This window comes from Camelus dromedarius, chromosome 10, assembly GCF_036321535.1.
Source record: "Camelus dromedarius isolate mCamDro1 chromosome 10, mCamDro1.pat, whole genome shotgun sequence".
NCBI classification, from domain to species: Eukaryota; Metazoa; Chordata; class Mammalia; order Artiodactyla; family Camelidae; genus Camelus; species Camelus dromedarius.
The window spans coordinates 21791525-21818220 of record NC_087445.1 but is presented as its reverse complement, the minus strand read 5'-3'; the positions used below and the strand labels follow the sequence as shown (position 1 = coordinate 21818220).

At 35.6% G+C, this 26696-nt stretch overlaps 1 protein-coding gene across 1 annotated transcript in view; it reads left to right on the top strand.

Annotated features, from left to right (window-relative positions):
• Positions 1 to 26696, top strand: part of CNTLN (centlein) — a 247837-nt gene that overhangs the window by 132402 nt on the left and 88739 nt on the right. The window contains exon 13 of the mRNA XM_010988164.3: positions 6693 to 6793. Coding sequence (XP_010986466.3) covers positions 6693 to 6793 — 101 coding nt within the window. The remainder of the gene's footprint in view (positions 1 to 6692; positions 6794 to 26696) is intronic.

Sequence of the window (26696 nt, the reverse complement as noted above, 5' to 3'; positions counted from 1 at the left end):
CAGTGATCTTTTGATCACTTTTTAATGATAAAAAGTAAACATGCTATAGATCAATGGCATAGCCCAGGATGGAGTACTTTTGTCTCTCTTGGGTTAAACATTAAATATATGTAGGCCATAGTTTCAAAGAATACTTAAAATTCAATAATAATTGCTTGAGGAATTAAAATAAAAATATTATGGTTGGAAAGTTCTGTTAATTTTTTTCTTCTGCAAAGCAAGACCCCTTGCCTTCCTAAGCAAGAATATTATTTTTTCCATATGTAGAAATGAGGATTTTAGGAACTTTATTTCTCTGAGTTGGAAATACAATTCCTAAAAAAAAAAAAAATCTGCTAATAATGACATATTTTGAAAACAAATGTATCTTTGGGTAACCATTAACAATGTACAAATTATTTATTACTTTTATTTTAAAGCATACAATTCAATTGCATTTAGTGCATTTAACATGTTGTACAGTCATGGTCTTTGTTTAATCCAAAGCATTCCCCATCCCATTTTCCCCTTCCTCCAACTCCTGGCAACTACTAATCTGCTTTCTGTCCTTATGGATTTACCTATTCTGAATATTTCATATAAATAAAATCAAGTGACCTTTTGTGTCTGGCATCTTTCACTTAGCATGATGGTTTCAAGTTTCATATGTATTGTAGTGTGTGTCAGTGCTTCATTTCTTTTTATAGCTGAATAATATCCCATTATATGTATTTACATACCACAATTCATTTATTCATTCATTGCTGGCTCATAGGATAAATTTATGTTTAACTTTTTGAGGAACTGCCAAACTGTTTTCAAAGTGGCTGCAGCATTTTACATTCACTCCTGCAATCTATGAAGTTCCACTTACCCCATAGCCTTGTCTGCTCTTGTCATTTCCTTTTTTCCTCCCTCTGTCCCTCTCCTTCCTCCCTCCCTTCCTCCCTTCTTTCCTTCCTTCCTTCTTTCTTTCTTCCTATTATGGCTTTCCTCGTGAGTGTGAAGTAGTATCTCTTTGTGGTATTGATTTACATTTTTCTTAATGTCTAATGAGCATCTTTGTATGTTTTTACTTATCCATTCTTTGGATAAACATCTATTCAAATTTTTTTTACCCATTTTTAAAATTGAATTGCTTGTCTTTCTGTTCTTGCACTGTAAGAATTCTTTACATAGTCCAGTTACCAGATATTTGCAAATATTCTCTCCCATTCTGTAGGTTGTGTCCTCACTTTCTTAATAGTTCTTTTGATGCACAAAAGTTTTAATTTTGATGAAGTCCAGTTGATCTATTTTTTTTCCTTCTTTTCCTTATGCTTTTGCTGTCATATCTATATGGGCATCACCAAATCCAAGCTCATGAAGATTTACCCCCATGTTTTCTTCTAAAGTGTTTTATAGTTTTAACTCATGTTTAGATATTTGGTCCATTTTTAGTTAATTTTTTACATGGTGTAAAGTAGGGATCCAACTTCATTATTTTCCATGTGAATATCCAGTTGCCCCATGTATTATTTTTTATAGCTTTGACAAAGAGGCTATTTGATCACATGTAAGAGTTAAGTAAATTAGTAAGATGAGAACTTAAATGCATCTATTCTTGAGTTCAACATGAAATAGCACGGGCTATCATAAGCTAGGGGTAAAAGAGAATATAGGTTCTTGTATATTAGTGCTCTCAAGTGTTGTACAAGTTATCCCAGGCTGTTGAAAGGCAGCAGATTTCAGCTCTGTGGCAACAAGTGTTATCTCAGCTACTTTATGATTGAGAATCAGGAATAAGAAATTCACCCACTGAGATTGGACTCATAGGAATTAAACTCACCTACTAAGCATTCCTTGGTAAGAGTGAGACGTTTCAGGACAAGATTAGCATAAGACCTAATTCATTGCTGAGTTAGAGCCCCCAAGCCTAGGGCCCATTATATTCCTCTTTTGTATCTCTAGAATGCTTCAGAGTACGATGTAACTTGAGGCCTATAAGAATTCACTCATGACGCTGTTCAAAGTAGTGGGTCCTGGAAACAAGTAAACCAATTATAATTATGTAAATAATATATTTTTAAAAGGCCTTTAAACTATGGAGTTTTATAATATTAGTTACATATTACTGAATCCATGTGACCCTTTGTATTGTTTGTAATTTCATTCATTGATTCAATAAATATACTGGGCACTGGAAGTAAAACACTGAGCAGAGGACGCATGGCTCTAGTCCTCACAGCACTTCAGTTTATTGGAGAAAACAAACAATAATCAGTGAGTGCAGATATACAGTTACAAACTTTGATTAATACGAAGATAAATCTTCTTCTATGCTTCTCCATGTTTATGTTTTTCCCAATCCTTTTTGGTTTTTTTTCCCTTCTTTCTCTTTCCTGCCCTCCCATCTGGCTAAAATATAGAAATGGTTTATATTTTTGTGTCCTGCACAATCAACCTAAATCATGGGAGATAGAATATATTTTTATTGTGGTAAAGAACACAAAACATAAAATTTACCATTGTAACCATTTTTAGGTATACTGTTCATTGCCATTAAATACACTGATGCTGTTGTTTTACCTCCCCACCATCCATCTCCAGAACTTTTTCCATCTTCTTAAATTGTAACTCTGTACTCTGTACCCATTAAATAATAATCCCCTATTTCCCCCTTCCCTCAGCCCCTATCTCTTTCTCTTTTCTGTCTCTATGAATTTGCCTAGTCTAAATACCCCATATAAGTGGAATCATGCAATGCTTTTATTTTTGTGTCTGGCTTATTTCATTTGTTATAATGTCTTTTAGATTTTTTCCATTTTGTAGCAGAATTTCTTTTTAAGGCTGAATAGCATTACATTGTATGTATATACCACATTTTGTTTATCCATTCATCTGTTGATAGATATCTGGGTTGTTTCTATCTTTTGGTAGAATATAATAATAATTTTGTTGTATTTTCATTGTATTTTGCTGTACAGTTAACAAGATTCTTGGCTAAGGAAAAAACATTATTTTGTATCTATTGACAGATATTTCACTGGAGTAAATGGTGTATGGTCCAGCATTTGGTTTTATCTTGGTGAAAGTTCCATAGCACTTGAAAAGAGTGTGTATCCTGGTATTATTGGGCAGAATGTTTTATAAATGTCTATTAAGTCAAGGTTTTTCATAGTGCCTTTCAAATATTCTATGTCCTTACTGACTTCCATCCATTTTGGGTGTTGATTACTGAGAGAAGTATGTTAAAAACCTCAGTTTAAGTATTTTCAGATTTTTCAAAACAGTTGTTAGCACAAGTTTAGATCATCATTTACCAGAGCCTTTTTTATCCCAGTTCATCAGAATGACCCTTTTGGGTTCTTTATTGGGTGCCCCTAGTGTTCAACAAGATCCTCCTCTCTAACTGGTTGGAATTCACATGTCTTCCATTCCTGTGAGAGCTGTGAGAATAGTTCCATTTATAGTTCTGGTTGTTCTCTGCTTGCCTTGTTGAGTTTCATACTATGCATGTGCTACAAAATATTCAACCACAAACTCCAATTCTTAAAGCTGATTTCTGCAGCTCCTTCTCTTTGTAGCTTCCTCCTCTGTGCTTCACAAATTCCAAACATTTCAGCCTTCCCAAACTCCAGGCTCATTTCCTTCAGCTCATTGAAGACTCTCTCCCCCTGCATCATGGTCTGGCAAGTTCCTCCTGGCAGAAACCTGGACTATTGTTAGGTCTGTTTGTCCATTTCCTTTCTTTCAGGGATCACAGTTCTCTGTGACCTATTGTCCAGTGTCTGAATACACTCATCTCAAATAATTTGTCCACTATAAGGCAGATTTTGAATTGTGGTTCTCATACCAGAGTATCTGAAACACCAGAAAAAATGGGTAATAAATCAGAGTCAGTAGATAGCCAGTGTTTATCTTGCTTAGAGAAACCTGGGCACTGTCTCTGTCAGCGCCTTCCCCAAATACCCATTAAGATGTGGTTTGTTGGTGCATAGTTTGACTCAAGAACAAGGTTGTCCCTAATGTTTATAAATGCTCTGTATTAAAAGTAGGAACTGTGTGAATTCTTAAAAAAAAAAAAAAAAGCACAAACAAGCTGTAGGCATAGAATACCTCTAAAGAACATGAAATAATGTTTCCAACAACTATAGCCCTGTGTTCTACTGGATTAGTGATCTGAGAGCCAAGAAAAAGTAAGTTGATATGAGTTACATCTGCTTTTTCTTTGTGGGGCCATCTTATGTTCTATATGTACATTATGTTCCATGTTCTTAGCCAAACAAAGCAAGCATATAATTTAAACTTAATCACTGTGTGGATGGCTATATATGTTTGTATGTGTGTGTGCCCTTCCCATCAATCTGCAACCTGAGAAGCTGCAAATGTGTATCATAAGATCCTAATTTTTAAAATCTTTATGAATGTGTTTAAGTATACAAACTGTCAACAACATTTTTTTCAAGAAGTAAATTGAGTGAGGGAAAGCAGATAATACTTTTTTTTCTCACTTTATGTAACTTTTTATTTGAATTATTCTAAGAATTGTATCTCTTATTTTCTTGAGTACATTAAAGTTTAGAACTACTGTTACATCTTCCTGGTAAATAATTCCTTTGATCATTATGTAATGATCATCGTTATTTTTAATATTAATTTCTCAGTGTAATTTTATTTTTTATGCTCCTTTGAAAAATCCTTTTCTTGCCTTCAATTTGATTATGTTTTGATTTCTTTTTTGATCTCCTTTGACTTAAAAGTTTATATTTGTTTTTCATTCTTTAAATTTTTTGTGAAATTATAACATATTATTTGACTGTCTAAAGTTCATCAGTATACCTCTACCCTCTTTTAGCATACAAAGATCTTAAATGCTTTAACTCTTTCTTTCAACATACATCATTATGTTCAGAATTTTAGTTCTACCTAATTTTATCTCTACCTTCACTTAGATATTGCTACGATTGCTTTACATAATAAATGTTTGCTTAGTTCATGTACACATTTACAAATGTCTTTCATCATCATTCCCTCATAGCTTTTGAGTTTATTTTTTTTCCTCAAATACAGTCTTTAATATTTCTTTCATCTAGGATCTATAGATAGTAAACTATGGAATGTGGAAAATATTACTTATTCTCCTTCTGGCTTTTCTTGTTGATATCCAAAGTCTACTGTCATTCCTAAGTTCTTTGCTTGTTAATTGGTTTTTTTTCAATCTTTTGAATTTAAAATTGTCTGTTTTTGTTTGGTGTCCTTTAGTTTCACTATATTTCTAAGTGTGAATGTAGTTTTGTAAATGCTATTTGCAATTTTTAATGCTTTCTTAATCTGTTAATTCATAGTTTTGATCAGTTCTCAAGCTTCAGACATTGTATGTTGAATATTGTCTTCTCCCCATTTTCTCAATCTCTCAGAATAATTTTTATTAGATACTTTCTGGCCTTCTCATTCCAACACACTGTAGATTGTTGCTATTTTCCTTCTCTTTGTATCTTTGTGTTCTTTCTGAGTTTACCAATTTTCATTAGCTTTATCTGTGTGCTATTTAACTTACACACTGAGTTTTAAATTCTGGTTATGTTGTTATTACTAACTTCAGATTTATTTAGCATTTACAGATATATTATTTGGTTCTTTTTCTTATTTGTCTGCTCTTGTTTCATAAACCCCTGTTTTTTTTTTTAATGTATGTTTGTCACCTCTTTTTCTTTTTTCCAACATTTTAAGAACTCCAATTTTATAAAAACTCATTTTGAATTTCTCTTTTATACCTCTTTCATTGCTGTGCATTCTCTCATTTTGAATGGGGTGTATATTGGCTGTTATTCATGGCTTTGAACTTATTCATACATTTATTCTTATTTGCAAAGTTGACTTCTTTGAGAATTATTTTCTGTGGTGGTTTTTATACAGTCCATTCTCTCAATCATAGAAGCCTCTCTGCAGCGAATGATTGTATGTGCCTGTACACTGGCCATAAACCAGTTTTCACATTGCTGTCAACTCTTCAGGTCTCAGCCAATGTTGGCTCTAGTTTGAAACTGGTAATGTAGGCTTAGGATTCTGAGTTCACAGGGTTGACTTTGTCTTGCCCTAAGATTAGGGCAGGATGGCTCTTTTTAATGGAACTTCAGCTAAATAAGCTCAGATACTGAGGTTTTCATTAGGCAAAATTGTGTCTCCCAGCCTCCTACAGTTAGCCCAGTTTTGTTTCTCAGCCATGAAGGGTGTTGCACATAAACTTCCATCTCCACTCAGGTCTCAGAGTCTCAGGTCTCCATGGGCAGTATTTGATACCAGTCTCTCATCATGGTAGCTCAGTTCCATTTTACTAGTAATGTTTCTCTGTCTTTACTTGGCATCTAGAGATTTACTCTCTTTGCTTTGAATGGTGTGTATTAATATTTTTTATTTTACATAGCATATCTGTGTGTTAACAAATAGGCTGGTACCTCAATACATGATTTCTTAAATTATATAGTTTATGCTTTAAGTATTTAGCATGTTTATTTAGATAAAGTTAAAAATGACTTGAAACATTTTACTTTCCAGATCCTCATTAAAATTCAGTTTTAATTGTTAGGATTTGTTAATATTAATATACTTTTGCTTTTATTTTACTACTGTCTAATTCATATATTTTAAAATATTTTTGCTGCCTTTGTATATTTGTTACATTATTCCTTAACTTATGCATTTAAATAGTTGTTTACTGTGCTAATTTATAGGACGAATCTTCAAGAAGAATTGGATAAACTTAAAGTACATATGTCTGTTGATAAAGCAACGATACAGGAATTGAATACAATTATAGCAGAGAGAAAAGAAGGTAATTTTTTATGGCAATAAATATTTAATGGAGGCAATATAAAACTATCCAGTTCTTTATATTTTATTTTTAATTTCTTCTAAGAATCTTACCCTGTTCCCCCTCTTTCCACTGCTTTACTCATTCATATCTCTTTAACATTTTCACCTCTCATGAGAAAATCAAATAGAACACCTAAAAGTTAGTTTTATAGTTTATTAAAAATTTTAAAGAGATATTTGATAAGGAGAAAACTATTCGTTTTCATTATTCATTGATAAAGTTTTACTCGTATGTTTGTTCAAAGTTTTATAGATAATACAAGGGATTATACTCACTATCAATACTTCATTTTCATATGACATTACATTTTTCTGGAAGTCATATGGTCACATTATCTGGAATAATGCTGCAGTGAACATTGGGGTACATACATCATTTTGAGTTAATGTTTTCCTTTTCTTTGCATAAATACCCAGAAGTGGAATTGCTGGATCATATTGGTAGTTCTATTTTAAATGTTTTGGTGAACTCCATATTATTTTGCATAGTGGCTGTACTGATTTACATTCTCACCAGTAGAGTGCAAGAGTTCTTCTCTTCTCTTCACATCCTTACCAAGATTTGTTACTTCTCATCTTTTTGATAATAGTCATTCTGAAAGGTGTAAGATAATATCGTATTGTGGGTTTTTTAATCTTTTCTTTTATTCTTAATGAACATATTTAATATACTCACAATTCTTTTAGCAAACCAGAGTTGTTTATGTGACTGTTACCTTAAAATGATTTCCAAATCTTACAAGTAATATTTCAAAGCAACCAAAACATGTAAATTATCCCCGAGGTCTGTAGCAAATGGCTGTAACCCAAGCAATCAAATCTTTGTAATGCTAGGTTTCTCTTGTGGTAAGTTATGGGTATTTGAAATAGGTAATGGTCAGATTTGAAACATTAGCTTTTTCCTTTTTCTTTTTTTTTTTTAATTTTTTATTGAAGTGTAGTTGATTTAGAATGTTGGTTTCAAGTATACAGCGAAGTGATTCAATTATACATATACATACCTATAAATTTTTTACGTTCAGATTTCTTTCCATTATGTTCTTACAAGAAATTGAATATAATTCCCTGTGCTATACAGTAGGTCCTTGTTGTTTATCTATTTCATATATAGTAATTATATCTGTTAATCCTCAACCTCTAATTTATCCCTCCCCGCACTTTACCCTTTGTAACCATAGTTTGTTTTCTATGTCCGTGAGTCTGTTTTTGGTTTGTAAATAGAATTTTTATCATTTTTTTACATTCTACATATAAGTGATATCATATGATATTTGTCTTTCTCTGTCTGTCTTACTTAATTCAATATGATAATCTTTAGGTCCATCCATGTTGCTGCAAATGGCATTATTTCATTCTTTTTTATGGCTGAGTAGTATTCCATTGTGTGTGTGTGTGTGTGTGTGTGTGTGTGTGTGTGTGTGTGTGTGTACCACATCTTTCTCCAGTCATCTGTTGATATATATTTAGGTTGTTTCCATGTCTTGGCTATTGTAAACAGTGCTGCTGTGAACATTGGGGTGCGTGCATCTTTCAAATTATAGTTTTCTCTGGATATATGCCCAGGAGTGGGATTGCTGGGTCATATAAGCCTATTTTTAGTTTTTTAACAGAACCACCATACTGTCTTTCATAGTGGCTGCAGCTATTTACATTCCCACCAACAGTGTAGGAGGGTTCCTTTTTCTCCACACCCTCTCTAGTATTTATTATTTGTAGACTTTTTAATGATGGCCGTTCTGACTGATGTGAGGTGATACCTTATTGTAGTTTCGATTTGCATTTTTCTAATAATTAGCGATATTGAGCATCTATTCATGTGCCTGTTGGCCTTCTGGATGTCTTCTTTGAAGAGTTGTCTTTTTAAGTCTTCTGCCCATTTTTTGATTGGGTTGTTTGTTTTTTTGTTACTAAGTTGTGTGAGCTGTTTATATATTCTAGAAATTTAACCTTTGTCAGTCGCATCATTTGCAAATATTTTCTCCCATTCCCTAGGTTGTCATTTTGTTTTGCTTATGGTTTCCTTTGCTGTGCAAAAGCTTATAAGTTTAATTAGGTCCCATTTGTTCATTTTTGCTTTTATTCCTATTGCCTGGGTAGACTGTCCTAGGAGAACATTGCTAAGATTTATTTCAGAGAATCTTTTGCCTGTGTTTTCTTTTCAGAGTCTTGTCTTATATTTCAGTCTTTAAGCCATTTGAGTTTATTTTTGTGTATGGTGTGAGGGAGTGTTCTAACTTTATTGACTTACATGTTCAAGCAGCCTATTATATTTTTAAGAGCTTCCAGTCATTTAGGGTGTGCCAAGATCTGTCAGTGTCCTTAAGGGGAGGTTCTGAGCACCTAGATTCAGGCCATGTAGACTAGATGCTTATGCAACAGCTTTAAAAGTATGCAAATATGTATAGTCATGTGGGACCACAAGTGTAAGTTCCACTGGCTAGGCAATCTGGAGGTTTCCCTGGGAGAGCAAGGATAAAAATCAGGGCTCCAGACAACTGTCTTGGCTCTACTTTGGGAGACACCAGCGAGCTGGAGCAAGGCAGAAGGGGAGTACCAAGATGGCGTCCATAGACAATGTTCCTTGACAGCAGTTTTGTAGTCCACTGGACGTGTTCCCAATCTCAGACCAGAGCTCCAGGACATGCAAAGAGTTCTTTACAGAAAGGCTAGGTGATGTGCCTCGACCTGCTGTTTGCACGTTATCCTGGGGATGGCAGCCTGCCAAGAACTGTTTCTCTAATTTCCATACTCCCATGGGATCCAGGAATGGAAGACCCTCTGGCTACTAGAGCCAAGTGATCAAGGGGCATCCTCTAGGTTGCTATAAAGACCAAGGCACTAGATATAAAAATGAGGGCACCAGCTGTGTGTAGTACTTACCTCTAGGAAACACTCATGCTCTGGAGTGTGGCAGGGGGAGATTATAAACTTGATGCCCATCTTCCAAGTCCTCTGGAAAGGATTACGGTCAGCCCCTAGATGCATATTCAATTAGAATCATGCCCCTCAGGCTGCAGTCATAAAGACCACACCCCTGGGTCTCTTTCTGTTGCTGTGCCCTGGGGGTTGTTGCTGGTAAAGGACTCTTTCTCCATTTAGTACAGTACCATGGGACTCACAGTGTAAGCCCCACTAGCCTCCAGAGATAGGTGATGTAGAAGTGTCCCATGGCAGCAGACACATAAATTGATGTAAAAGACAGGTATGTGCTTCTTTCTGGGTGACACCAATTATCACAGTCCCATTTTATTGGGAATACAAGTTACTCTGGTCTTCAGAGCCTTTGGGAGGTGTCTCCTGGGTGGTAGCCATAAAAATCAGGGCACCAAATGCATATAAAGCTCTCTCCTGGGAGATATTGGTCCTCTGAAGGGTGGTGAAGGGAGGGTGCAAAGATGATACTCATCAGTCTTTGTCCCCATAGAGTGTTCCAGCAGGCTCCTAGGTGTGTTTTTTAAATTAGACGCCTGTCTGTCAGGCCAGCACTTTAAAATGAGTGCAGGTCGGCATGATTGGCTGCCTCTTAGCTAAGCCCTGGGATGGGTACACCTGAGTGCATGAGCCTACCCAGATCACTATAGTCTGGTGGGTCTCGAGATATGAGCCCGATTGAGTTTCAAAGTTAGATATTTGGGGGGCTTATCTCTTAGGTACAGGTCCTAAAAGTTGAGGTTCCCAAAGTGGAGTTCAAACCCTTTTCTACTTGGGGAGAAGCTCTGGGTTTTGAGTTTTCTCCTGGTTGTTAATTGCCATGCTGGCGTAAGGGTTTATGGCGAGATTGTATCTTGGCCTCTCCTCTCTACTTCTGTGTGGTTTTCTTCTCATTTACCTGATGTGTAATAATCGCTCAGCCAGCCTTTAGGGTTTTTTAAGAGGAAATTGTTTCCTATGTAGCTGTAGACTCAGTGTGACCTTGGGAGGAGGAGAGTTCATATTGTCTCCTTCACTGGTTTCTGAAACACTGGTATCCCAGGTATTCAAATTGTTATCTGGATTTAGCTTGGAGTCTCAAATATAATCAGCATAGATGTCTCTCATCTTTCTCTCCTGAGAACCATTTCTACTATGCTTCCTTCCTTTCTGTAGATTCGGATTTACATTTGATATTGTTTTCTTTTTTCCTGAAGGATTCTCTTTAATCTACTGGTGACATCTGCTGGTGATGAATTCTTTCAACTTCTATGTACTTAAAAAAACAAATCTCTATTTTATCTTCATTTTTCAAAGATATTCTCACTAAATATAGAATTCAGCATTGGCAGGTTTTTTTTTTTCTTATGACTTTAAAAAATTTACTATTTTCTGGTTTAAATTGTTTTTGGTAAGGGGAGTCAGATCAAGATGTTGGAGTAAGAGGATGTGGAGCTCACCTTCTCCCACAGACAGATCAAAGATACATCTACATGTGGAACAATCTTCACTGAAAATTAACTGGAATCTGGAAGAAAGACTCCTGTACAAGCAAGGTTGTTAGAAAGAAGCACATGTGATTGGATAGGAAGGGAAGAAAAGTGACTGATTTGGAACCTGTGACCCTTCGAGGTGACCCAGAAGAAAACAGATAATACAAGGACAGATACCCACCCTAGGAAGTGAACATTGAGAGCCACAGATAAGGCACCTAAGTCCTGGAGAGTGCATGGCAGAGACAAGCTCCCTTGGTTATTTGGAGGATCACTGGGACTAACAGGAAGGCTGTTGGAAGTCTGGACTCTACTCTTAAGGAACTCATGGGCTGCCTTGCTCTTGAGGCAAGGAGGAGAGAAGACTAATCTAGCAGCTGCTGGGTTTCCCACAACTGCCCCTTTACTCTCCCCAGCCCAAACTGAGTGAATGCTTAGTCCCCATTCCTTGTCACATTGTGGCACTGGATCTGGCACGGCCACAACCAAGAAGAAAACTCAACTTTGGGAAGCAGAAGAGACCAGGTCATGGAGTGGAGCCTGGATGGCATGGTGGTGGCCATTGTTGGCACTTATTCAAACATTGCATCAGAAGCAGCCCAGATCTCTGATGGTGGCCTCTCCACCACAGCTCATACCCCAGTACACTCTGAAAGTCCACCTGTGCCCCACCTGCTTTGGGTGTGGCTCTACAGCAGCCCCAGATGGCAAAGGCTGGAGCCAGGGATTGACTGTGAGAGACAAAGGAGACTTGTGCTTTAGGCTGTGTCTTAGCAGATCAAGGGAAATAACTGCTGGGGTTTGCACAGGCAGTGCATCAGAGAGGCTCTGTCTACAGCCGACAGCCTGCTTGGGCCCCACTTGCTTCAGTACTCCCTTGCTCTGGGGAAGGGTCCAGGTATGAGGAGGGGGGAAAGCACACACTTAAATGGAACGAAACTAACTCAGGTCTCACCCTCAAGGCTTCTGCCCCCACAATTTAGGATCATACCCTACTTGATAATGTTGTGACAACCATTGAACAGAGGGGAGGTCCTGCTTCACGCTTGGCTCCCGCTCTAGCCACTCCATCTCTAGGCCCACCCCCTACAAAGGTGATAGCTGCCAGCAAACCCTGGGGAGAGATGTGACTTGCATCCACATCACATATAGCTCTCCCACCACAGACAATGAGCACACGCAGTGTGTGTAGGGATGCTCCCATATAACAACATCCCTTCAAGAGCACAATAGGTAACTGTCACATAAATTCATAAAGACATAAAAGGTTAAGCCAAATGGAAAGGAAGAACTGTTATCAATTTAAAGAGCAAGAGAAAACCCGTGAAAAAATAAATAATGAAATTGAAATAGTTTACCAGGTAAAGATTTCAAAGCATTTGTAATAAAAATGTTAAGTAAATTAGGGAAAAGAATAGGTGTACATGTTGAAAATTTTAACACGAAACTAAAAAAATAAAATAAAAAAGAACTATTACCCCCCCCACACAAAATAAATAAATAAATAAATAAGACCCAATCAGAAATGAAGACTTAAATAACTGAAATAAAAAACACACTACAAGGAATGAATAGCAGACTAAGTGATACAGAAGAATACAGAAGTGATCTGGAATATTGATTAATGGAAATCACCAATTCAGGGTGGCATAAAGAAAAACAAATTTTAAAAAAGGTGAAAATAGTTTAAGATATTTCTGGAATAGCATTAAGCTTACCAACATTCACATTAGAGGTGTCCCAGAAGAAGAATGAGAGAAGGGGATTGAAAATGTATTTGATGAAATTTTGGCTGAAACCTTCTCAAACCTAAACAAGCAAAAGGATATCTGGTACAGCAAGCACAGAGGGTCCTAAACAAGATGAAACCAAAGAGTTCCACACCAAGACATGCCATAATTAAAGTGGCAAAAATTAAAGAGACAGCTCCAAAGACAGAAAGAGAAAAAGCAAAGTGTCATATACAAGGGAATTCCCATAAGGCTATCAGCTGATTTCTCTGCAAAAACAGCATGCCAGAAGAGAGTGGCATGATATATTCAAAGTGTTTAAAGAGAAAATCCTACAACCTAGGATACTCTACCCAGCAATATTATTATTTAACATAGAAGGAGAGATGAGGAACTTCTCAGAGAAGCAAAAATTAAAAGAGTTCACCAATACTAAACCTACCATAAAAGAAATGTTATAGGGTTTCCTCCAAGTGGAAAAGAGGTAAGAATCTATAGGAAAGGGAAAATCCCACTAGGAAAGGCAAATATATGGTAGTAAGGATGAGGCTCAACCACGTAAATATTCCAGAATGAAGATTAAAAGGCAAAGAAACTGTTAAAAAAAAAAAAGCTATTACAGCAATAAAAAGTTAAGGGATAAACATAAAGATATAAAATATGACATCCAAAGAACAAAATGTATAGGAGGGGTGTGAAAATGTAGATCTTTTAGAGTGTGTTTGAACTTTTAAATGATTACCAGTTTCAAACAAGTAGATATAGCTATAAGACAAGAGATATGAATGCCATGGTACCACATATCAAAAACCTACAATGGATACACAAAAACCACAAAGAAAGGAACACAAGCATACTACTAAAGAAAATCATGAGACCACAGGGAAGAAACAAAAAAAAAGAAGTGAACAAAGATGAACTACAAAAATGACTGGAAAACAAGTAATAAAATGGCAGTGAGTGCATACCTATCAACAATTACTTTAAATGTCAATGGACTAAATGCTCCAATCAAAAGACAGGTTGGCTGATTGTATAAAACAATAAGACCCTGCTATTGCTGCCTATAAGATCCTCACCTCAGAGCTATAGACTGTAAGTGAGGGAATGGAAAGATACTTCATTCAAATGGAAATGACAAGAAAACAGGGGTAGTAATACTCTATCAGATTAAACAGACATTAATACCAAGGCTATAACAAAACAGAAAGAAGGGCATTATGTAATGATAAAGGGACCAATATAAGAAGAGGATATTATGCTTGTTAATATATATGTACCCAATACAGGAGCACCTAAACAGATAAAGCAAATACTGACAGACATAAGGGAGAAATTGACAATAACATAATAATAGTAGGGGACTTTAACACCCACTTACATCAACGGACAGAAGATTCAGACCAAAAAAATCAATGACAATGGTTGTCGCAAATGATGCAGTAGGCCAGTTGAACTTAATAGATATTTACAGGACATTATGTCCAAAAATAGCAGAATACATTCTTTTCAAGTGCACATGGAACATTCTCCAAGATAGACCATATGCTAGACCACAAAAGAGATTTCAACAATTTTAAGAGGATAGAAATTATATTAAGGATTAGTTTTGGCCACCCAGTATGAAATTGGACATCAGTTATGGAAAGAAAAACATATAAAGAACAAACACGAGACTAAACAACATGCTACTGAAAAAACAGTGGGGTCAATGAAGGAATCAAAGAAAAATTAGAAAATACCTCAAGACAAATGAAGATGGAAATACAACACTCCAAAATCTACAGGATGCAGCAAAAGCAATTCTAAGAGGGAAGTTTATAGTGACACAGGCCTTCCTCAGCATTTAAGAAAATCTCAACCAACCTAACTTAACACCTAAAGGAATTAGAAAAAGAACAAATAAAATCCAAAGTCAACAGAAGCACAGGAATAATAAAGATCAGAGGGGAAATAAATAAAATAGAGATTTAAAAACAGTAGAAAAGATCTGTGAAACCAAGAGCTGGTTTTGTGAAAAGATAAACAAAATGGATAAACCTTCAGCCAGACTCACCAAGAATAAAACAGAGAGGACCCATATAAACAAAATAAAAATGAAAGAAGAGAAATAACTGATACCACACAGATACAAAAAAAATCATGAGAATACTATGAATAACTATATGGCAACAAACTGGACAACCTAGAAAAAATGGACTCATTTTGAGAAATACACAAGCTACCAAGACTGAATCAAGAAAAAACAGACAATTTGAACAGATTGTTCACTAGCAGTGAAATTGAATCTATAATAATTTTTTTAAAAAAGCTCCCAGCAAACAAAAGCCTAGGACATGACAGCTTCACAGGGGAATTCTAACATATAGGAAGAGCTAATAGCTATCCTCTCAAACTATTCCAAAAAATGGAGGAGCACTCCCAAATTCGTTCTGTGAGGCCACCATTGTCCTGATACCACAACCAGACAGGAACATTACAAAAAACAAAAAACATAGGCCAATATCTTTGATGATAGTAGGTGCAAAAATTCTCAACAAAGTATTATTAGCAAACAGAATCTAACAATATATAAAAAGAATCACACTCCATAATCAAGTTGGCCTCATTCCAGGGATGCAAAGATAGTTCAGTATTTGCAAATCAATCAATGTGATACACCACGTTAACAGTGGGAACAGTACAATCGCATGATCTTCTCAATAGGTGCAGAAATAGGGCTTGACAAAATTTAATATCCATTCATGATAAAAAAAAAAAAAACTCCTCAGATTGGGTGTAGAGGAAATATATTTCAAAGCAGTAAAGAACACTTTTGACAAACCCACAGCTAATATCATACTCACAGGTGAAGAGCTAAAAGCCTTTCCTCTAAATTCAAGAACAAGATAAGGATGCCCTCTATTGCCATTTCTACTTAACGTAGTATTAGAAGTCCTAGCCATAGCAATCAGACAAGGAAAAGAAACAAAAGGCATCCAAATTGGAAATGAAGAGAGAAAACTGTCATTATTTGCAGATGACATGATACTTTATATAGAAAACCATAAAGTCTCCACCCCAAAATTTTTAAAACTAATAAATGAATTCACAAAGTTGCAAGATTAATACACAGAAGTCTGTTGCTTTTCTATACACTAATAATTAACTATCAGAAAAAGAAAAAAATCTCATTTAACATCATATCAAAAAAAAAGAAAAGAAAATACCTGAGAGTAAACTTAACAAAGGAAATGAAAAACCTATATTCTGAAAACTATAAAAATATTGATGAAAGACATTAAAGATGATACACAGAAAAGAAATATATCCTGTGCTCTTGGATTGGAAGAATTAATATTGTCATAATGGTCCTACTACCCAAAACAATCTACAGATTTAATGCAGTCACTATCAAAATACCCATGACATTTTTTGTTGAACTAGAACAAATAATCCTAACATTCATGTGTAACCAAAAAAGGCTCCAGGTTACCAAGGCAATCTTGAGGAAAAATAAACAAAGCTGGAGGTATCACCCTCCCAGATTTCATACTTACCACAAAGCTATAATAATCAAAACAGCATGGTACTGAAAAAATAAAAATAAAGACATCTCAATCTTTGGTAGCTTAAAAAAAAACAGCATGGTACTGGTGCAAAAACAGATACATAAATCCATGGAACAGCATAGAAAGCCCAGAAATAAGCCCATATACCTAATGGCTAGTTAATAGTCAGTTAATCTATGACACAGTAGGGAGGAATATACAATATTGAAAAACAATCTCTTCAATAAAGGTGCAGGAGAACTGGACAGCTACATGTAAAACAATGAAATTAGGACATTTCCTCGCACCATATAAAGAATAAATTCAAAATGGATTAAATATCTAAATGTAAGACCTGAAAACATGAAACTCCTAGAAGAGAACATAGGCAGAACACTCTTCTACATGAATCATAGCAATATTTTAGTAATCAGTTTCCTAAGGCAAAAGAAGTAAAAACAAGAATAAACAAATGGAACCTAATTAAACTTAAAAGCTTTTGCACAGCAAAGGAAACCATCAACAAAGCAAAAAGACAACCTATTGAATGGGAGAAAATGTTTGCAAATGATATGATGGATAAGGTGTTAATATCCAAGATATATAAACAGCTCATACAACCCAACATCAAAACAAAAAAAAAAAACAAAGAACCTCATTAAAAAATGGACAGAAGACCTGGATAGACATACATATGTATATATATAGAGAGAGAGAGAGTTGTAAATCAACTATACTTCCCTTAAAAATTATTTCCAATTAGAATTTTGCCATCATTCTTATCTTTTTTAGACTTTTCTTCATGTGTGGTTTTTTGTTTGTTTGTTTGTTTTCTTTGTTTGTTTGTTTTCATTCTCTGCCTTTGGGACCATGAACTAGTTTTGGGACTGTGTGATCTTTGGAGACTGTTTCCTCTAATCCTTTTGGATGGCTCTTTCTTTGAGCTGTTCACTCACACACGTTTGGTAATCAGACTTAGGTGAAGGCTTGAAGGGGGCCCTTGGTAATCTTCAGAGCTTTCCCTATCTTTGAGCAGATCTTTCCTCTTTGGTGCTTTTCCCTAAAAACCTTTAACTTGCTTGGCTTCCCTGGACTCTGGGATCTGTCTCTTCAATTTAGGAATATCACCAGATTCCACTTAGGTCTCCAGTTTATGTACTGTGGCCTAGAAGCTCTCTCTCGCAGTATGTAGAGCAATCATAGGCTCATTTCATTGTTTGTCCTCGCTCAGGGATGACTACCTTGCATTGTCTTATGCCCAATGTCTGAAAACCACTTTTTTCATATATTTTGTCTACTTTTTACTTGTATATGAAAGTGTAAGTCTTACGGCTCTGTGTACTTTTATTGTCATTGAATATGTTTTTCCTGGATTAAAATCCCAAATCTGTGTGAATAGTAACCTTTCTCTATATACCAGAGGTATATTTCTTATTTCCTGCTACCTGTTTCTCCCCTGACTGTTTTTATAAGGATTTCAAAAGTTAAGCAGATTCTTGGGAAAAAAAGCCAACTCATTACCTTTACTTTCAAATTCTTTTTACCTCCTCTAGACCTCCCACATGAACACCTTAAGCCCCTACCACACTAAAGTTCTCTTTACTGAAAATTGTAATTCACAGTGTGAATTCATAGTGAATCTTTAGTGCAGTCCCACAATAGCTCTGTTAGGAGTTCAGCTGAACTGGAGAGAGCTGAGCTGCCAGGTGTCCAAGTAGCTGATTTAAGATAATAAGCCAAAATTAAAGCACCAGTCAAGCCTTTAATCACCTACTGTATAAGCAAGAGTCTAAAGTGGACAAAGTGTGAACTGCCTCTGTTCCATTGTCCCCTTGGAACTGCATGCCAGTTGTGGATTAGCACAGACATAGGGGTTGTCTCTCTGCCAAAGGAACCCTGAACAAACGTCTCCTGCATTTTTTTGACCTGGGTCCTGGGGGAGGGAGAGGAGGGAAGGTTCCAGGAGAGGAAAAGTACTGATTACTGAGTCAGAATTAAGAAAAGTGTCTTCGGGTTTATCATCCCCTCCCATTCCCCCAACTACCAAATAAGGAGATCTTGACAGGGGCACCTGAGAAAGACCTCACCGAAGGACCTTCAATAAAGAGGCCTCCAAATGGAGGCCTAGTGGAGACACCCAGGCTTGAAATACAGATATGGATAAGAATTTGATTGGCAGGGGACCTGTTTCTTGACTTGAGTCCTCTCTTCAGGGACTGCAGTTTGTTGGCTGTGCACAAAGTCTGGTTGGGGAGGGCAGCTTTCTCCCATGAGATATGCCAGGTAAAGCATGTAGTTACCCATGGTCAGACCTAAAACTTGTATGTAGAATTTGGCTGGGAGCAGGCAATCTCTTACCACAGAAGCAGAAGTATGTTGATAAAACCACTGTTTATATATAGTGTTCCCTATTGAAAGCTGAAGCCTTTTTTATTAATCAAAATGCAACAAACAAGCAAATGTGAAAACTCAATGACAAATAACAGCAAGCATCTATTTATTGCATGTGAATCTGTGGGTTGCCTGAAGCAGCTCTCTTTGCTATAGATCATCTGTTCCAGCTCTGTTTCAGGCTACAAGTCGGGTTCACTGCTGCGCCATGTGTCTTTCATGGCCTCAAAGGAACAAATCTAAAAATGTAGAGCCTCTCAGGCCTGGATTTGGAACTGGCACATTATAACTTCCACTCACATTTCTTTAGCTAAAATAAGTCATTTTATTACTTACAGCTAGCAACAATTAATACTATCAGTATGAGTTTCTGTGAAGGGTTGGGGAGCATATCAGACTTTTGTAGGCCCTTACCCATAATCTTTCTTGAAGTCCCTTTTGTCTGGTTGAAAGGATCTACTGGGCATCACATTATTCCTTTTGGAGATTATTAGCAACAGGCATGACAGCCAAACACAGAGACCATGTCTTAGTGTCAGCATCTTAGATTTGGATTTATCCTGCCAGTGTTTCAGTGGCTGCTCCTTTGATACGATGAAAAACACTTTGATTTTCCAACCCTGAAAGTACTGGAACATGTGCACTTCTATATGCCTATGGCCGCTTCTTTTCTGAGCTTGGTTCTTTCCTGTGGTACCTAGTTAGGTGTTGCTAGCAACAACCAAGTCACACTTCAACAATGGAATTTCCTCACTCAGTGTTATAAATTAATTAGCTACATTTTTTGGTCTTCCATGTTATATTAGGTGAAGTTTGCCAAATGTTTTCCACTATGTAACATGTGTCACCATTTTCTCAGCTTCCTATAACATATTTTTGCGACCCACCACCCAGTAACCAAATCAAAACCACATAATTTATGTTTTTATTATAGCAGGACTCTACTTAATAGTTACCAATTTCTGAATCTGACAGCTTTTGATACAGTATAAATAGCTACAAAACTGTCAATGGCATGTAATAATAAACATTTATTTCTTGCTTATGGTTTCTTCTCAGTCTCAGGCGCAAGCTGAAGGGGACAGTGACTCTATGGACATGTTCTTTTCAAAGCAGATATTGGGAAACTTCTAAGGGGAGAGCAGAAATATACTTAAGTTCTAGGTTTGTGACAGGCACACTGTCCTTTATACCCACATTCCTTTAGTCAAAGCAACTCATGAGGCCACGCTCAACAGCAGTTGAGCGGGGATCTATGGTCCTCCCATGAAAGCAGAAAAGAAGATACTAAGCATTTGCTGAGTAATAATCTACCATCATGTGATACAAAAGTATAAACCAATGAAAGAAAGTATTTTGGAAAAAAAAAGTATTTTGGGTCTGTGAGTAAATGTTGCAAATATATGGCTTTCTAGATGATCTGGCTCATTCCAGGAATAACACATCTACGATGGAGTAAATGGATTGCAAATTTCAGACTATCCTTAATAATTGTCCCTCCTGCCTTTTTAAATAAGATCCAGCTTTTAAGTCTTAGCTCTGACTTTACCAGGGCAGGCTATGACAATATGCACTCTCCATCTGCTGGCCCACTGCCTTTGATAGCTATCTTACAAGCTGCAGTTTGAACTGCAGCATCTGTTTGACAGGTGCCAGAGTCCTCTTGGCACGGGAAAGATTACTGCTTTGTGTCTTCCATTGCCTCAGATTCCTGTGGCTGCAGTGATCCCGCCAATCCTCATTCCCCCTAAACATGTTAAAAATCCATTATGGTGGATATTAAAATAGCAGTTATACTGTAAACATATGTATGTGCTGTTTTTGCCTGGTTTATCTTTCTTTTCATCACAAATAATGTGAACCCAGCATTAGTTTCTCATATCTTCCACAAGTTTTCCCAACAAAACGTTTATATCCAGCTTGTGTTAAGTAGAAGTGAAATATTCAGAAAAATAGATTTAAGGGAAACTTGTGCAACTCTTTTTTTAAGTATTGTTCTCAATCATTTAATTTATTAAAAGGAGATGCTGCTGTGGTTCTTGATTGAGCAGCAACCATTCTGCTGTTTATATAGAATTATGGATTTATTAGTTGTTTTGCTCTGGGACTTTCATAATAGTTGAGTAGCATACAAATCAAGTTTAGAATTTTGGGCAAGTATCTCAGGTTTACTTTCTATTAAGGAAAGATTGCAGGCACATGCATACCAAAAAGAACCTTACTGATAAGTCAGGCCTTGAGTTATGGTCATCCTAATTTAACTCATAGATAAGTCAAGGGAAAACTTTTAGGCACATTCAGATTTTTTTTAAATGAAGCCAAATTTTTTTCAAAAGAAATGAAAGTGTCAAAATGTCATTTATTTCATAGAACAAATATTAAGTAATTTTCATGTCCATAATTTAATTACACAATCATTAATATATTGAAGGCATGCTTAAGCACCTAAAATTTTTTAAGAGAATAAATAAGAAGTTTCTAAACCTATGTAATACATTTTATAAAGAAGAGGAAGGTCAGAATGCAATTTTTTGTTATAATTATTATCTGGCCTAGCTTAAGAGCATTCTTTCAGACCCTGAAGAATTCCTCATCTTATATTACTCTTTTATTTAGCAATTTCCTACTGATATAGAATAAAACTCTGAATTTTTATCCCAGTCTAATTTAGCCCTTGCCCACCTTTTTAGCCTTATCTTTCATATGTTTGGCCTTATTTTTTCACCCTGGAAGGAAAAAGTCAATAAAATAAAATCCCAAATGTGCTCTATCATTGACTACTTCTGGACCATTATGTGTAGTACTCTCTTCCTTTCCTTGTCAGTTCTATATGGAAAAGACCTACTTATTTTTAATGACTGGATTTGGATATGCCCTCCTATTGGAAGCTTTTGTGAGAGAGGGAAAAAAAACATTTCCCTCTACTCTTCTAAATTCTTGGCTGAGGCCCCTGTTTAAAAAAAAAAAAAAGCAGATTAACAAGAGGAAAACAAACAGGTTTATTAGCATGTATGTCTCATATATATAAATGGGAGATACCCAGGGAAATGAGTAACCCAAGAAGGTAGCTTAGAATTTGGGCTTAAATACCCTTTTTAGCTGAAACAAAAAAAGAAGGATGTGAAAGAGGCCAGTTATAGGAAGATGACCAAGAAAAAGCAGGATTAAAAAAAAAGTATGGTTTATTATGCAGATTTAAGTCAGTACCCTCTCCATTGATAAGAGATTTTTGTGTTTTAGACATCCTTGTCTTCCTGGTACAGACAGGTAGATACTTGTACAAATGAAGCTTGACTTTATAAATGTAAATTATCGTTACTAAAGGGTAACTCCTACTCTGTTTTTAGAGCTTCTCCTATGTCTGTTGTTTCTAAAAATAATCGGCTCAAAATAATCCTTTTGCCAAGGAGGCATATTTTGGGGTGGCATATTGTGCCCTTCTCCACTTTTATCAGCTTTCTCTTTTGTGCCTTCAATGTTTTCTATATATACTGTACAAAACAAATAATATACTTTGTGTGTGTGTGTGATTTTTTATTGCTGTTTTTATGCTTAAGATCATGCTTTCTTCTAGTTGCAATAAAAATATAAGCGAATGAAATAAAAGATCAAAAATAGGAATTTTAAGATTGAGAAACAGTTTTTAAAAGAAGCAAAGGATTAATATAAGGAATATGGGAAATACTAAAATCAATTGAAACAAATTAAGTTAATTAAAACAATATTTTGTAATAGGAAATATATATGAAACCAAAAACACAAATTAAAATGTTAAACTTCACTAAGCTAAACTTCACATAATTACTTAAATGTAAAAATAGTAATTAATATCTAGTAAAACACTTGAACATGGAAAATAAACTGTTTAAAATAATTTTAAATTGTGAGTTGAAGGAATAAAGGTAACAAGAGTGTTTACCTATGGCTTCCTAGTTAGCTAAAGAAATTAAAGATAGCATATTCAAATCTCTTTAACACATCCACATGAAAACTAATAGAATTGAGGACAGTTGATTAAAGGCATATTACTTCATAGCAGCACTATTTATAATAGCCAAGACATGGAAACAGCTTAAATGTCCATCCACAGATGACTGGATAAAGAAGATGTGGTATAGTTTATACAGTGGAATATTATTTAGCCATAAAAAATGACAACTTAATGCCATTTGCAGCAACATGGATGTTCCTGGAGAATGTCATTCTAAGTGAAGTAAGCCAGAAAGAGAAAGAAAAATATTATATGAGATCGCTCATGTGTGGAATCTTAAAAAAAAAAAAGAGAGAACATAAATACAGAACAGAAAGACTCATAGACATAGAATACAGACTTGCAGTTGCCAAGGGGGCGGGGGGTGGGAAGGGATAGACAGGGATTTCAAAATTTGTAGATACTGACAGGCATATGCAGAATAGAAAACAAGATTATACTGTATAGCACAGGGAAATATATACAAGATCTTGTAGCTCACAGCAAAAAAAAAAATGTGACAATGAATATATGTATGTTCATGTGTAACTGAAAAATTGTGCTCTACACTGGAATTTGACACAACATTGTAAAATGACTATAACTCAATAAAAAATGTAAAAAAAAAGACATATTACTTTAAGAAGCCAATTTAAGGGTTCATTTTACAATGAAGAAAATGTGGGGGTAATAACCCCTACCTATTATCCTGCTCTCCCACTTCCTTTTCTCTTTCATTGTCCTGGTAACAACCTTTTCAGAACAGTTGTGGCAAGTAACAAAAATGGCTTGCTTTTCTTTCAAAGCTAACTGCGTAGATTCCTCCAAGGCTCCAGTCCAGGTAATGTCAAAGGGGATAGGCTGGCTCTCAAAAAAGCTATGCTGAACACCCAGTCACATCTAGTAACTGAGATTCTCTCCTACCCATCAGAAGAATTTATTTCTTGCTCTTCCATCTCATCCATCAGAAATGGCACTTTATTTTTTCATTAGCTTAAGGTTACTTCTCAGAAAAAATGGGTTCTACATTTAATTGGCTAATGTACTTTTATCTTGCCTAAAGAGACAATGTTTAATTATCACAATCTTTTTCATGAAAGTTCTTGAATATTGCATTTTATCCAAATTTATTTATTTAAACAGTACTGTGAGGTTTTTGCTTGTTGTTTGTTTGTTTGTTTTTTGGCACAGCTCTTCTTGATACCAAGTGTGTGAATTTTTTCCTCTGCTCAACAACCAATTCTCTGATTTTCTGGACAGCCACTCGGTATCCTATAATTCAGTTCTTTTCGATTCTGACACTGACTACTCAGTTAGCACAAACCCCACAGGTTAAGGGCTCATCCCCACTTCATGTTGCCACCTGTACCTCTGACCCACTGGTTATAAATCAAGTATTCCCACAAACCCTCCCTCAGTTTCAGATTATTTGCTAGAAAGGATCACAGAAGTCAGGATAGCACTTTATTTACTATTACTTGTTTATTATAAAGGATACAGCTCAAAACAGCTAAATAGGAGAGAGATGTATTGGGTGGAAACAGTTACGAACCTTCATATGTTTACCAACCTAAATGCTCTCTGAATCCCGTAATTTAGGGGTTTTTGTGGAAACTTTATTACATAGGATAATTAATTAAATCATTGATCATTGACAACTGAACTCAACCTCCAGCCCTTCTCCCTTCCTTGGAGGTCTGGAGGGTGGAGCTGGAAATTCCGACCCTCTTATCACATGGTTGCATTCTTTTGCAACCAACCCCAGTCCAGAAGCTGTCTAGTGGCCCAGTAGGAGCCACCTTGTTAGCATAAACTCAGTTATTGTTGAAAGGAGCTTGTTATGAATAACAAAAAATACTCCTTTCACCCCTGTCACTCAGGAAATTCCAAGGACTTCAGAAGTTCTATGCTGGAAGCCAGGGACAAAGACCAAATACATATTTTTTATTGTATGGTATGGCAGGTACCTTCTACAGTAACTACTTGCTATGGCTCTTATTTTACTTTTCCTAACATGAAATAAAAATAGTAATATTCTTTAGGAAATTGCCAGGACACAATATACCTTTATCTTCCAAGTTGATATCACAAACAGACCTTTAAGAAAGTTAGTGCAGGAAGCATAGTCTAAAGATCAGTAAAAACAAAAATTGTAGGGGAGGAAAAATAATGTTCCCTCTCTGCCTCGAAGTTATTGGCTGAAACTTCTATGATAAAAGACAGATTAACTATGGAAAAATAGAAATTAACATGTATACCTTACGTACACATAGAAGATACCTAGGGAAAAATGAATTCTCATAGAGGTGGCTTTAAAATTCAGAATTACATACCATCTTAATAGGGAAAGGAGAGGAGAGATGTAGGTCTCTTAGAGGAGAGAAAATTATTTTAGGAGAGATAAATGGGCCATTAGAAGACTAGATAAAAGATATGATAGTTTGTAACAAAGCTTGTCTGGGGATAGTAAGGACTAATCTCCTCTCCTATGATAAGAGTTAATCTTCTCTGTTTAATGAATCTTTTGGGGAGCAGGTAATGACAATTGAGTTTCTTTGGGAGGATCTTTGTGTAGATAAGGGGAGTTAGAGAAAGCCCCTCCATGTATTTACTGTTTTTCAAGTGCCTACTGCTTAAAATAATCAATATACCAAGCGGCATATTTTAAAGTAGCGTATTGTACAACCCTTCATAATGATAACAGACCTTTTAACAATAATTTGTTAAAATAGCTAAAAGAGAATCAAAAAAGAGGATGAGAAGTTGCAAAAGAATTAATTAATTAATTATTTTTTAACGTAATCCAAGACAATTAAGGGAAAAATATGAGATAGAATAAAATAAATTTAAACAATTATGAATAAGCAAAGTTGAAAGTTAGAAAGAAAACTGGAGAGAAAAGAAGCTCCTGAGAAGGAATATAAATCAGAATGAATTTTTATAGTAGTAAAAATTAAAGCATTAAAATTAAAGCATTTAAAACCAAAATATCAAGAATGAGTTTTCAGTAAGGTGAAGCATATGCTCACACATCCACCAAAGGACAAAACAGAAGAAGTGTATATTTCTAACTAGAGCCTCTTTGTTCATTTCCCAAATCCTGAGATCTTGGAAGGGGAAGGGGAAGGAAATCAGGGGGCTGAGAGTCAGGTTCTTGTTCCTCTCCATGACCTGGGCCTATCTACTTGAGTATTTTTAATAAAACCTGTGAAGGTTAGAAACAGAGTTTTCAATAGAAAACCACAACTGAGCATTGTCTTCGAGTCCATCAGTGAATCTTGCACACACCCAGGAGCACAAAAGCAGCAATCAAATTCATTTTAAAATCATGCTTCAGCATTTATTTTATTGGAGTTATTTAGCTATTTTTAGCACTCTTTGCTCTTTGAATACAGAACTATTTTCTTATTTTTAAGTGTAAATATTTCACTTAGAACTAAAGCAGATATTTAAATGACTAGAACAGATGAATTGTATTTGCATATTATTTCTATATTGCTAAAAGAGTGTTGTAAATGAATTCAGCACCATGGTGTTAGGGGACTAGAAAAAGAAACTTGGGAACCAGTTGATTATTATCAAGGTAAAGGTACATATTCCCCAGGTGGCAGATTCTACCTATTCTAGCTTTTATTATCCTTAGAATAGTGTTCTATTTATTTCATGAGTACAGAAGTTTTAATTGGATATGTCATGTTTCAAAGACAAAAGAAATGCCTAATTCACTCTAACAAACTTGTTAGTCACTGTTTATACCAAGAGGATTTCTGCTCTACAGAGAATAATATTGTTTTCTTTTTCCTTTGTTGATAAATCAAAGTTTTACACTGACCTACAG